The sequence below is a fragment of the Trichechus manatus genome, unplaced genomic scaffold (assembly GCF_000243295.1).
Source record: "Trichechus manatus latirostris isolate Lorelei unplaced genomic scaffold, TriManLat1.0 scaffold00056, whole genome shotgun sequence".
Taxonomy (NCBI): Eukaryota; Metazoa; Chordata; class Mammalia; order Sirenia; family Trichechidae; genus Trichechus; species Trichechus manatus.
The window spans coordinates 14150302-14164484 of record NW_004443992.1 but is presented as its reverse complement, the minus strand read 5'-3'; the positions used below and the strand labels follow the sequence as shown (position 1 = coordinate 14164484).

Genomic DNA, 14183 nt, shown 5'->3' with positions numbered 1-14183 from the left:
GTTTCTCACTCCCACTTTTAACTTCATTCTGTAAAGCAGTCATCCTGGTGGTTATATTGGTAATAATGTGACAATTATGCTTAACTAACAGACACACTTTTCCAAAATTCAAATTGTCAGAATAGTAATGCCTGAATTATATACAAGAGATAGGTGTCTAAACAGCGGTCATATTTAATTCTTTTTAAAATTGCTGCCATAAAAAGACCATCTTAATTAAACAGTAGATGACATTTGCTTTATTTGAAGCCTTTGTTTCCAATCAGAAAATAAGATTCTGTTTCCACTTGCTTCCTGCAGTGGACCTGATTGACAGCTCCGTGATCCAGCACCTCCTACTACCCCAAGACTTTTGGGACCCAAGGGAGAGCTCCCTGTCAGTGCAGCAGCTTTTTCAGGCCCTTCAGGAGCTGTTTCAGAGGGTCAGAGTGGAAACACCAGGACATGTGCATCCCAGAGCTTCGGAACTCACTCTGAGCCTTCTCACAGCGATGTATGACAGGTAAGGGTACAGGTGCTGGTGCTGTAACCTCAATGGCAGTATTTATCCACCACTGATCATTGACAATTTAATGTCATCTAATGTTTGGAGAAAAAACCTGGCTATCTGCTCACATAAAGATTAAGCCTAGAACACCCTAAGGGTGAGTTGTACTCTGTCACATGGGTCGCTACCAGTTGGAATCGACTCACCAGCACCCAACAACATTTGCTTGGAATCACTGTGTGGTGTAAATAATTAATGTGTTTGACTGTTAACCATAAAGGTTGGGGATTCGAGTCCACTCAGAGATGCCTCAGAAGAAAGGCCTGACAATCTACTTCTGAAAAATCAGCCGTTGAAAACTCCGTGAAGCACAGTTCTATTCTGACACACATGTGGTCGCCATGAATCAGAATCAACGTGATGGCAACTAGAGCTGGAATGTTTGTTTGGAGTTTGGTATACAAGAAGACTTCATTTTTTTGTTTGTTTGTTTGTTTGCTTGTTTGTTTGCTTGTTTTCCACAAACGTATTATGCATTGAGGAGGGGAATGAAGATGTACATGCTTATCAGCTTCACTAAAATATATGACCCATGGACAGCAAATTGGGAAAAGAAATTCCACATTACTTTTTCTCTTATACAAACTATTCTCCACTCTAGAGAAGCATACACACCTTTTGTTAGGGTGATTATACATCTATACGTATGAACAACTACACTTTGCTTTTGAGTCCCGGTAGCCTTATTTCATTATCAATTATTGTTTTGTGTTTTGGCTGGAGTAAGAGTGAATGTCCTGTGCATGGGTGGCTAACCTATAAACCAATTTAGGTCAAGTCAAAGGTTGATCCTATCTGCTCTGGAGCCAATGCTTGTGTCCATTAGTGTGTGTGTGTGTGTGTGTGTGTGTGTGTGTGTGCATGCACATGTGTAAAGAAAAAGAAATATCCATACGCCTACCTCTCAGAGGCAGGCACAGTTTAACCACTTGGCAAATTCCTTAGAGTTGTTTTCTTTTCTAGTTTTTTATTCATTTTGTTATTACTCAAGTAAAATATAAACACATTCACAAGTTATTTTTTGATGTTCTTCAGCCTCCTTAAACATTAGACTTACAACTGCCATTTCTACTATCAGTGCCTGCCTCTAACAGTCCTCATGCCTTGGATAAATGGTTTTGTAGGTTTGGAAACTATATAGTATGAAAACAATGATTAAGCTCTGAGTGAGGACCTATGAAGTGTTTTTTTTTTTTTTTTTTTTTACATAAATGTTTGCTCCTCTGCCTACCTTTTGGTCCTTGTCTCTGTTGTTTGGTTTCCAGGTTGCTGAGTTTTAAGGAAGTAAGATAGCCTGCTCTAAGAATACAGGGTTTACTGTTTATTGTTCAACAAATGAGTGAATAAATAAACAAATGGTGAAATATTTTAATTCGGTGTATGTGTGTGTGTGTACGTTAGCTGCCGTCAAGTAAACTCTGATGCATGGTGACCCCATCTGTACCACAGAAACTCTGCTTGGTCCTGCATCCTCCTCACAATCACCAGTATGTTTGAGTCCATCATTGCGGCCACTGTGCCAGTCCATGTCACTGAGGATCTTCATTGCCCTTGTTGGCCCTCTACTTCACCAAACATGATGTCCTCTGCCTGCAGTTGATCCCTCCTGATGACGTGTCCAAAGCAAGTGAGTCAATTGTGATCCATAGAGTTTTTACTGGCTAATCTTCAGAGGTAGATCTCTAGGCCTTTCTTCCTAGTCTTAGTCTGGAAGCTCCATTGGAACCTGTCCACCATGGGTGATTCCACTGGTATTTGAAATACAAATGACATTGCTTCTGGAGTCATAACAACACGCAAGGTACCAGAGTACAACAAATTAACAGACACTTGGTGGAATTCAATGCTTAATTCTGTCAAATTCTAGATTTAGGAAAAAACGCCATGAAAAGCTAAAACTTGTAACAACATGTAAGAAATGTATTATGGTTTTTGTAAACCATGTCACTGAGGGCAACCCTGCCCTTCCCACTCTTGTCTCTGTTTTGTTGCTGTAGAGCACAGGAACGGGTTTCCTCAAGCTTGTGCCGGCAGCTGCTGCCCTGATTGCCCTCTCAGGGGACAGCCCTCTTTCAAAATACAGAGGTAATATACGGGGGAGTTTTGACTGTCTAAGTGCAGGAACCTCCAAATATCCAGTACATTGTCTTCTTCACTCACCCGGTGTCCCCACCACTATAGTTGTTCTTCAGCGGGTACTCAGCATGACTTACGTGTTTCATGAGGAAAAATGTTTAAGGTTTAGAGAATTTGGAATTTTTCAAGATGTCTATCTATACTTTCTAATTATTCATTACTTGGATGTTGTTGATACTTATTTGTTTAGGGGTTATTCAGACACCAGTAATTACTATTCCTTTGAAGACTAGGATTAGCCTCACATTGCTGCTTACCAGCCTCGTGGCCTTCATCTTAGATGTGCTAAATTATCAAGAAGTTGAAATGTGCTTGGGTTTTCATTAGTTATCAAATTATCTAGTTTTGGAGGCCTTCAAAATAAAAAGAAAATAATCAGGAATATAACTTCCCCTCTCCTTTCCCTTTGTATTCAGAAATAAACTATTTAGAATTCAAAGCACATACTCTTTGAAGATGTATTGCAAGTATTAACTTAAAGATTTCTTTTCCCCTTAATGTGTCTAGCTCTTTTCCAGCTCTATGCAGAGAACAACAGGGGGCATTATGAATCTGGGGCACACATGACTCGAAGGACTTTGAGGAACCTACTAACCGATCTACAGCAGGAAAATCCCTAAGACTTAAGAATTCTAAATTTGTTTCAGTTATAATAGATACATTTGTTATTATAGAATATGATTTTTACTGTGTTAAGTTTACCATTATGTAGCTCTCCACACAACCCCTCCCCTCTGTAGCTACTGCTATAATCTGAGTATATATTTAAAAAAAAAAAAGGCTGTCGATCTGATTTCCACTAATGGCAATTCCACGTGTATCAGAGTAGAACTGTGCTCCACAGGATTTTCAATGGTTGAGCTTACAGAAGTAGATCACACCATTTGTACCACCCAGGGACTCTGTTTAATCTCTACAGAGGTGGAAAATAGCCTAGTCAAAACATATCTCTATAGGTTCAGATAATCCCTATTGAAATATCCAGTAGTCTCTTTTGCTTATTCCAAAGTATTTTATTTTTCCTTATACTCCTTGTACCCTTTTCACTCCTGAATATCAAAATCCTCACTGTGCCTGACAAGTACGAGTTCTCCACGCTTGATTTCTACTATTCCTTCTACCAGCAATACCATCATTTACCCCTTCCACTTGACAAATTCTGCTCTTCTTTCAAGATCTCTGAATTATCAGTCACCTCCTCACAAAGGGCTTCTTTAACTCCCTGTGCATATCACTGTGTGTAACTTTGTTACAGCACTTGTCAAATTGTATTGTACTTATTACCTAGATGTAAGATTTCCCCATTGGACTGTTTCTCAAGGACAAGGATTATATCTCATGCATGTTTCTATCCCCAGTGCCTTGAACAGTGCCTGGTCCTAGAAGGCCTTTAATAAACGCTTAATAAATGCATAGATGAAAGGCAAAGCTAAATACTCAAATGGTTAAAAGTTCCATCATTTCCTGCATGTTAAGAATATGCAAATATGATGTCATTTCTATCCTTACCAGGCAAGGGAATTTAGCTTTCTTAAAGTAAATATGTTCCTTAAGTGTTAAAAAGATGTAAACTGGTGTAACCAAGCAGTTACTTCTGCAACGCATGGAGCAGACCCCAGACTGTATTATGTCTACCTGGTTCCTGTTCCTATGTACCTTTTACCCTTGTTTCAAAGGTCTCTCTTGTCTTCTTCTAGACCCTATAAAATCCCCAAACTAGGCCTTCTGCACAGTGAGGCAGTAGAGTTTTAGTCAATAATTTTCTGTCATTTTTCTCCTGAGTCTGGACCAAGGATTCTGAATTAGAAATAGTCATGATGAAGGTAGCAGGAAAGGGTAAGGAGGAAGATTATCAGAATCTCTAGGACAGGGAGTATGGTTTCAAAAAACTTATCCAAAGTTAACTTTGCTTTGATTTGATCTTGCTATTATTATTCTGTATAAATTTTTATTTTAATATTTAACTTATCTGGAAATTCCAAGCAACATTTAAAATGTTCATATTTCTTAAATGGAATAATGATTTTTTAAAAAAATTTATAGGGTTAAAATGTCAGGCCTAGATACTGCAGAGCTGTTCGGCAGTTACAGCAACACATAGATCCAACCGCTGGTTTTCTCCCGACTCTCAGGCATCTCTCAGGGAGCCATGTAGCAGAGGCTCTTCCTCAACAATCCCCAGGTTTCAGGACTCAAGCTGGTAGGGAGCCAGAGAGTGTGGGAAAATCTGTCCATCCATTTATACCATCAGACTCGAAAGACTAGAGTATTTAGAAAGCTGTTGTTGTTAGGTGCCATTGAGTCGATTTCCACTCATAGTGACCCCATGTGACAGAGTAGAACTGCCTTATCGGGTTTTCTAGGCTGTAATCTTTACAGGAGCTGATGGCCAGGCCTTTCTCCTGCGGAGCCTCTGGGTGGGTTCAAACTGCCCACCTTTCAGTTAGCAGCCGAGTGCTTAACTGCTGTGCCAGCAGGACTCCTTATTTAGAAAGTGGATGTGCAGAAAGGAGATGGGCTGAGGGGCATTTTCCTTCTCGTGTACAAATCTTTGTGCTCTTCTCGTGACCCCTGCAGCTGGCCCTAGGTCAGCAGTCCATCCAACAGGCCCTAAATGTCTGCCCTTGTTCCAGGCTCAGCTGAGGTCAGTGAGCTGCTGAACTGGCAGTTCCCAAAGTGCTCTATCTGCCTCATGTATTAGTATGCTCCTGAGAAAGCTATTAGAAAGGCGGAGATTTGCATAGCAAATTATCATCCCATTGACTTCCATTATGAATTCAGAGATAGATTCCCATAGAAAATTCCAGACCCCACTATGTGATTCAAATCCCCCCTAAGAATTCTAATTATCATTTCAAGTGGTATTCTGCTTGTGCCAGCATGCCATCCAGCCATGTTTAATTCTCTCATAGAACACCTGCAAGAAATTAGTCCAATGGGCAATTAATCCATAAAATCTTTGTGCAGTACTTAAAACCAAAAATGTAGGTTAAAACACACCACAGAAGGGAATGTTCTTTTTGCTGGTGTCAGAATCATGGAGCTGATGAATCAGTCCCATCTGATCTACCGCCCTCATTTTGTAAATGAGGTTCAACCCCTTGCCCAGGGCTCAAGGACACCAGAAGAATATGGATGTTGAATCGGCCACATGGTCTGTGCCAGTGTTCAGTTATTTCATCAGCACTTGAAGGCTGGAAGATGGACAATGAGTTATTTTTCAGACAAAGGCCCGATAACATATGGAGCAATTACTTATCATCTGATGGTGACAGGGTTATTATCAATTTAAAGCACAAGCCATCTTGTCCCCTATTACGCAAATGTTTGTTGACTTTTGCCTGGCTAATTGTCAGCAAAGAGGTTCTAAGTGCCACTTTCCTGATTAGAAGAATGTTTATTGGAGTTGATGGACTCAGCAGGGGGATCTTTGGAATTACCTCTGAGGCTGCAGGCAATGCCTGCCGACAGCCTGTGCTGTAGAAGACATCAGACTTGCCAACAGGTCCCATAACCAAAAGGGAATAAATGGAGGTGACAGGCACACGTATCTGAGCATATAGGTAGTGTCTGAGCCAAGTCCCTGGCCATGTTGGCAGTCACAGGGGTTCTTAATCTCTTAGCTAGCTCCTTATGGTGACTATGGTTGAAAGATGGAAACCACAGAGTCATGTAGTATAGATTGAGCCACTGAAATAGAGCCAAGATCAGGGTGTGACAAAGATTTGTGAAAACCCTCAACGAAAAGTTAGGAATCCTGGAGTTAGACTCTAATTCTGCTATCAAATCTCCATCATCCCTCGCTTTAAGCAAGGGTAATGATCACTGCTCTACCCTCCAGAGATAGGCTTTTGTTAAAATGAGATGAGGTGAAAGCATTTGAAAAGGTTTTCTTTAAAACCACTGTAGACTTGAATACAATATCAATGTTATCTGCATTTTGTAAGTAAAGAAGAGCAAAGAGAGGTTAAAATAATTTGACTAAAATCATAACAAGTGGCACAACCAAAGCCATCCCTCCATGACCCAATTGACAGACTTGCTTCTGTCACCCTCCTCCTTCCTCCCACCAGCCCTGCTTCCTTCCTCTTGCTCATTCACAGTTTCAACTCAAACCCTGCACAAAAACCACACATTACGTTTGTTAGCTTGGGTTGGGACAAATCCTCCAGTCTCAGAAACCAAATACACGTGACTCCTTGGATGTGAGCACTATCACTCAGGTGTGCCGATCCTGATGGCCACATATTTCTCCATTTGCTGAGAGGTCTGTCCCCTCTTGCAGATCCCAGCTGTGGTGGGGGAGAGTTGTGCTCTGTGTTCTGTGGAAAGTGCTATACGCAGCTGTTTCCAAGGGGTGAGTGCAATGTTCCGGGGAGTTGGGGGAAGACATGCCTGAATAGTTTGCTGACTGACTTAAATTACAGACCTATTACTCAACGCAGGCTCCCAGACAATCTAATTTAGGAGGTAGACTTGCCTCTGACTTTTCACATGATAGACTTCTTTAGCAGAGCTGATATCAGTAGAACCAAAGAAGAAGATGAAAATAAATTTTCTGTACTAGAAACCAAAGTCATGCTTAAAAATGCATCTAAGCATGCTTTTGTTTTTCAGGTGTTGAGCCAAGCAATCAAAGAAGAGAAATTCCTAAGCTGGTTGCTATACGAGCCACCCATCCTTCTGTGGCTCCCCACCTGCTACAGATTATCAGTCTCTGAGATGGTCACTCACCCAGTTCGGTGTAGTGTCTGCAGGAACTTCCCAATCACAGGACTGAGGTGCAGTCACTCATCAGCCTTTGACAGTCATTCTCCAAATGGGTCTGAAGTTGGAGCTGAGTCTCTCCAGATTCTGAGGTCCTTCTCTCACATCTACAACTCAGTTACTTCTTTTGGCTCAATAATTTTCTGCATGAGGCATCCTGCTTGATAATAAATTATATTTGATTTTCTATACTTGATGGAATATTAAATTATTCCACTGACATGTCCTCCTAAACTCAGACCAGTTGAAATTTTTGTTCCCCTAAGAGGAAAAAAATTTTATCTTTTGTTTCAAATAACTTTAAAAATACTTTGGAGCCATCAATAATAATAATAGTGATAATAATAACAATAGCTTATATTAATCAGGAGCCCTAGTGGTGCAGTGGTTAAGAGCTATGACTGCTAATCAAAAGGTCGGCAGTTCAAATCCATAAGCCATTCCTCAGAAACCCTGTGGGGCAGTTCTACTCTGTCCTAGAGGGTCGCTATGAGTTGGAATCAACTTGATGGCAATGTGTTTGGTTTGGGGTTTTGTTTTATATTTATTAAGTGTTAACCAAGTGCTAGGCTGAGTGGTTAAATGGACCATTTCATGTAAAACACATGATAACTCTATAAGAAGGTGGTATTAGTATTCCCAATTGCAGATGAGGATATTGAGACTAGAGATATTTAAAAATTCACTCAAGTTTATAGGGTTAGCAAGTAGCTGAGGCTGACTGTCTGAATCCAGAGTCTATACTTTTCCCTAATGTTGCTATGCCGGCTCCCTCTGCAGATAACTGAGAACAAGAAGTCACACCCAGAGGAACTGTCAGATTTTGTGACAGTTCAGGGGCCTTGGGCACCTTACAGGCAAGGGTAGAGTTGAAAGCTGGATTTGTGTGTGGAAGATTCAGACCTTTCCACAGCTTTGAGGATGGCAGTCACAATCCCATCTTACAGAAAGAGAGAGAGGGAGGCAGGAAGGAAGGACAGAAGGACAAAAGGAAGGGAGGGAAGAGGGAAGGAAGGGTAAGGGCGGAAGGGAGGGAAGGGGGAGGGAGGGAAGAAGAGAGGGAGGGAGGGAAGGAGGAAGAAAGGAAAGAAGGAAATTAGAGTTATTACCAAAGCCTTGGGGAGGAGGGGAAGAAACTAGCAGGGCCAGGCCAGGTATGGAGAACCCCAGTCTTCATGGTGAGTGGACACAGGTGTAGGGGCTGGAAATGAGGTGAGACTGAAGACGTGGGACAACCAGGTAGCTAAAAATAAGCCAAAGATGGGGGTGCCCAGAAAGGGCAAAAGGGGTGAGGACTTAGGGTTTGACTCCTACTCACTATGTTTCCTTCCTTTCCTGCACTTCCAGACCTTAACTGGCCAGGCTCCTAACAGTTAAAAAATAGGTCTGCTGAGTGCCCTAAAACACTAGAGATCAGGTTTTGATGTTGCTGAGAAAATAAATTGGGTTTGCAGAGAATTCTGAGAGCACAGTGAACTTCACTCATGAAAAACCCAAACTTTTAACAATAAAACATGTAAATGGAAAGGACTGTTGGAAATCAAGCAAGACAAACCAAAGACATGTCTACACTACAATAAATAATAAACTTTTTTTAATAAATTGGACAGTGGAGGAACACACCATGTTGTATGCAGATTATAATCATTTAACCAATAAACAAGTATTAAGCAGTCAGTACATGTCCTGCATTGTACAGAAATGGACTTTTTTTTTCAAAATCACTATGTAGAAAATAAAGTAGATATTATTATTCCTATTTAATAGATGGCAAAATTGAGTCTAAAAAGATTTTAGTGACTTGCTCAGGTCTCTCGCTAAAAAAAATAGCAAAGGCAAAGGGCTGGAAGTGCCATACTTCAGATTTTAGAATTTGTCTGTATCTACTGAGTATGAAATTAAGCTTCCCTTAGATGCCTCCATGCGAACCATGTTTCCTCCGGAACATTCAAGGCGATGCACATATATACGGATAGATGGGTGATCCTGGGCAAGGCGTTTAACCTCTCTGGGCCTGAGTTTCCTCATAAGTATAATAAGGAAGAGGGGATCAAATGATACCTGAGGCTTCTTTAGCTCTAGCCTTCTGAGGCTACTAAAAATGACTGAATGTGTTACAACACACGTTTTAAACGTATGTTTTTGGCTCTCAGAAAACTCCAGGTTGTGTGACCCTGTGCAATTTGCAGTTTCCTCATCTGTAAAATGAGGATAATAGTAAGAATACTTGACCTCAAAGAGTTGTCATGGGGGCTGATTGTCAACACATGTACGCTGCATGTCACATGGTAAGTGTTCAAAAATATTAGGTACTATTTTAGCCATTCAATACTATTTCTTAATGTCCCACCATGTGACTTGAGGTTGTGGGTACAGTAGTGAGCAAGGGCACTGTTTTCATGGAGGTTACATTCTCCTACTCTGCCTTCAAATGAAGTTGGCAGACTTTTTTAAGAGCTTCTGCAGCCAGCCTCAGGAGGCATTCCAAGTTTTAACTCCTCTGTTCTTAAGGGTAATCAGCAGGACTGAGAGACGTGAAGGGCTCAGACCTATTCCTGCTCACCCCAACCTTCATTACCTCACTCCTCCTCTTTCTTCTACCTGGAATTTCCTCCACTTTAATCTCCAGCTCGGCGTTCCATGCGTAGCATGAGTCTTACTTCCTACATGACAATTTTTTCTGACTGTACCACCAGCCCATGGGGATCTCATTAGTAGTCTAGCACCAGCCGTTTGCATCACCCAGGTATCTCAAATACCCTTAAATGCTCCCAATTCATGACTTCTAGGTCTTGCCAGACCTCCGCTGATATCACAATATGTTGTCTTCTTCTAAATGTTATGGGACACATCCCCTTGCCTGAGTATCTCAAGATTTCCTCTCTCTTTCTGACCACAAGGAGATTTAAGGTTGGAGCTGTTCATAAAAGGCAGTCTGCAATATCGAAGTGCTAAGAAATTTGGATGTGATTGTCATTCAGGTTTTAGCTGGTGAGGAACTCTTCCTCCTCCACTTTATATCTTTACTACATTCTGACTTCCAGAAAATGATAAAACTGTATTATAAATTCTATATTTTAAAATAAAACTTTGTCATCTTACCCAACACCATGTAGGAAGGCAGGTCCAAATTTAGATCCTGTAAATATTCAAGAGAAGCCAGATTTCAGATTTTATTGAAATCTCCCAGTTTTGTTTGTTTGTTTGTTTGTTTGTTTGTTTTCTGTTTTTAAGTTGGCAACTAAATTCTCAATATTTAAATGCACTGTGCAGCTAAACAAAATGTGGCTGCAGACTTAAGGGTCTATCCTAAGGATTACAGCACACAGTATCCTGCACAGAGAAGACACTTTCTATGTATTTTGGATGAATCAGGCTTCTCTGCCATAGTTTATTAGGTATAACCATATTTATATAATCCCATATTATTAAAAAAATTATAAAAAAGATTTTTTTTTTTTTTTTTAATCAACACATCAGAGTCATTTAGTATCCCTAGAAAGTTTGGGAAAAATTATCTATCACTTGATAGCTCAGATATCTCCTGTATGTTCTTGGGTGTTCATTCTCTGCCTGAATATTATTGTCTTTGCTCACCGACTAGTAGTGATGTAAGCTGCATTTCCATTTTAACTGGCAGATATCGCTGTCTGAAGTGTTTCAACTTTGACATCTGCCAGGTGTGTTTCTTATCTGGTCTTCACAGTGAGTCCCACCAGAAGCCTCATCCTGTGATTGAGCACTGCATCCAGGTAACATCTAATGCAACACACCAAACTATTCATGAATTAAATCAATGTAAGCTACAGCGGTTAATAAACCTCCCCACCAGGAAAACCACAGATTCTACCCTGTCATACCTTATAACATTTAAACGAAGGAAATGGCAAACTCAACCTCAAATCTCTCTCAATATACATAGGCTTTCTTTACATGGTAGATGTTAATAAAAGCTTTTAGGGACAAGAGAATATCTGGGAGGAATAAAAGGGGGTAGAGGCATTGGAAACAGGCAGAAATGGAAAAGAGAATGGCTCTAGTTCGGTAAAAATTATGCAACAGGGCCTCTAGTTGCTAATACATTTTTTGAGAATTTTTTTTTAACATGCAGTTTCCTGAGCTCTAAATTTCTAGTATTTTTTACAGGGAGTGGAGAGAAACATTGCTATTTTAGTTTTGTGTGGGAGAGTATCACAGCTGCCTTTCAAGGGTTTTTAAAGAAAATTATAAGTGTTCAGCAAGAGAATTCAGCCCTTTTTTTAAGAATAATGAGAAACAAGATAGTAACTTTTAAGCAAAGAGCATTTTAATTTCTTCCAGAAATAACTCTTTCTTTTCATCAGTAAGTTCCTATGGATCAGTTTCTCCGTGCAGAAGGCATCACCCATAAATACTGGGATACTGAAGGCTGTTGGTCACTGCCTTTACTGAGGACAGTTTCTTCTCTGTATCTCTTTAACATGAATGATCCGCAGAAGTAAAGCGCCAAGGTGTTGCCAAATAACTACCAGACGACATTACTTTAAAAAAAAAAAAGAAAAACAAAACCTGGATTACTCTATACCTTCAGGTTCATTGCCCTGTGATCTTTCCATTTCTAAAAGCCTGGGGAGAAATAGGGGTTGTCTATGTTAGAGCAGAAGCCCTGGTGGCGCAGTGGTTAAGAGCTTGGCTGTTAACCAAGAGGTCAGCAGTTTGAATCCACCAGGCGCTCCTTGGAAACCCCATGGGGTAGTTCTATTCTGTCCAGTAGGGTCGCCTTGAGTTGGAATCCACGCAACAGCAACGGTTGTTTTATGTTAGACTGACACCATGTGGTCATTTTGTTATTACACTTTAAATTTCAAGTGAAGAAAGACTTAATGAAGCAACTCATTCCCTCTTTCCTTTTAGCAGAGTTTCTTAACCTGGAGTCTATGGATGGATTCCAGGTGGTCTGTGAATCCACTGAAATTATATACAGCAAAGGAGAATGCAAAACTCCTGCTCAGGACCCTCAGAAACAACCTACTCCAAGGGCGCTGTGGGAGGAAAGAAGCTGAGAGAAGTCGGTGGCTGCTGGACCATGTGAATCCAAAGGTCTTGGCTAACCTTGCACATGCCAGGTGAGTGTCTGTGAGAGTGACAGTCCCTCTGTGTGAAAGCCCAGGGGCCTTGGGTATTGGGTTACACAGCCAGCACAAGGAATATACAGCAGCTTTCATACTACTGACGATCCTAAAGAAGGCAGGAGGTAAGGGTGAGGGAGATTAAGATGCTCTTTCCCTCTAGAAGTAGCCTTTAATTTTCAAGCAAAACTAAGAGACAGTGGAGTCCCTGGGTGGTGCAAATGTTTAACGAACTGGGCTGCTAACTGAAAGACATACCTCAAAGGAAAGGCCTGGCAGTCTACCATTACTTTCAAAAAATCAATATCAATGCCTTTGAGTGACCCATCCAATAGTTTAGAGTTATTCTTAAGGCTGCAGACATCAGAAAGGCACAGAAGATTTTTAATAATAGTAGAATATTTGAATAACTTTTTTCTGTATCCCTAATTTTTGTTGGTTTGCTTTTGAAGCCTAATTCAGAACTAATATTTTATTTAAAAAAAAAAAAAAGGAAAAGAAAGATACCCATTATCCCACCACTCACCCTGAGTACAATAGGGTTGTTCACCAAAGTAACATGCTTATGTAATAATTTTTAGTTCAACCTACATATTGATGAGTTCAGAAATTCTTATTAGAGGCTGATTCAGGAGGAATGAATGTGTAACATCAGCATTTCACAATGTGAGATAGGGGGAAAAAACACACCCTTGATATCTTTTAACTTGGCACATGAGTGCTGACCATTTTCTCAGAGATTAATGTTTATTGCTAAATGATAATATTGAATTCATTCTTTGATCCAGCAAGCATTCTGCATAGTATTCAGCCTCCTTCTTTTTGATGTGGATTCACTTATTTTACACATAATAGTTCACACCGAGAATACTTTCATTTACAAAAACATAATTGAAAGCTGTTGTTGTTAGGTGCCGTCCAGTCGCTTCCGACCCATAGCGACCCAATGTACAACAGAATGAAACACTTAACCAGTCCTGCGTCATCCTCATAATCCTTCTTATGCTTGAGCCCATTGTTGCAGCCACTGTTAATCCATCTCATTGAGTGTCGTCTTCTTTTTTGCTGACCCTCTGCTTCACCAAGTATGATGTCCTTCTCCAGGACTGATCCCTCCTGATATCATGTCCAAAGTATGTGAGATGAAGTTTCATCATCCTCACTTCTAAGGAGCATTCTTGTACTTCTTCCAAGACAGATTTGTTCACTAAGTGTGAAATATCACCACTTTTTTTTTATTAAATATTTTGGAAGTTATTGCACATATAATCTAAAATAAAATTAAAACACAGAAAAAGAAGAGAAAAAATTACTTTAATTTGCAACTAATAGGATCGTGAATCTAGAAACTCCAAGCAAAAAGTACTAAAATTAATAGATTTTGAAAGGTGGTGGAAAACAAAATAAATTATGCATTAATTAACAACTCTTCACTAGACTAGCAATAATCAGTGAGAAATTTTATAAAAATCCCATAGACGATACCTGCAAAAATTATTTTTTAAAAACTTAGGGAGAGAAGATGGCGGTCTAGGCAGAAGCACCACGCCGTCCCTCCACAACAAAGATCCGAAAAACTAAGCCAAACAGAGAATCAACAATCCTGAAACCCTAGAACATCAAAT

General features: G+C 40.2%; 1 protein-coding gene across 1 annotated transcript in view; it reads left to right on the top strand.

The window, feature by feature from the left end:
* The window catches only part of DYTN (dystrotelin), a 64941-nt gene that overhangs the window by 8207 nt on the left and 42551 nt on the right, over positions 1-14183 (top strand). Inside the window, 7 exon segments of the mRNA XM_004378271.1 lie at positions 301-502; positions 2547-2632; positions 3191-3287; positions 6965-7040; positions 7301-7464; positions 11091-11214; positions 12419-12555. Coding sequence (XP_004378328.1) covers positions 301-502; positions 2547-2632; positions 3191-3287; positions 6965-7040; positions 7301-7464; positions 11091-11214; positions 12419-12555 — 886 coding nt within the window.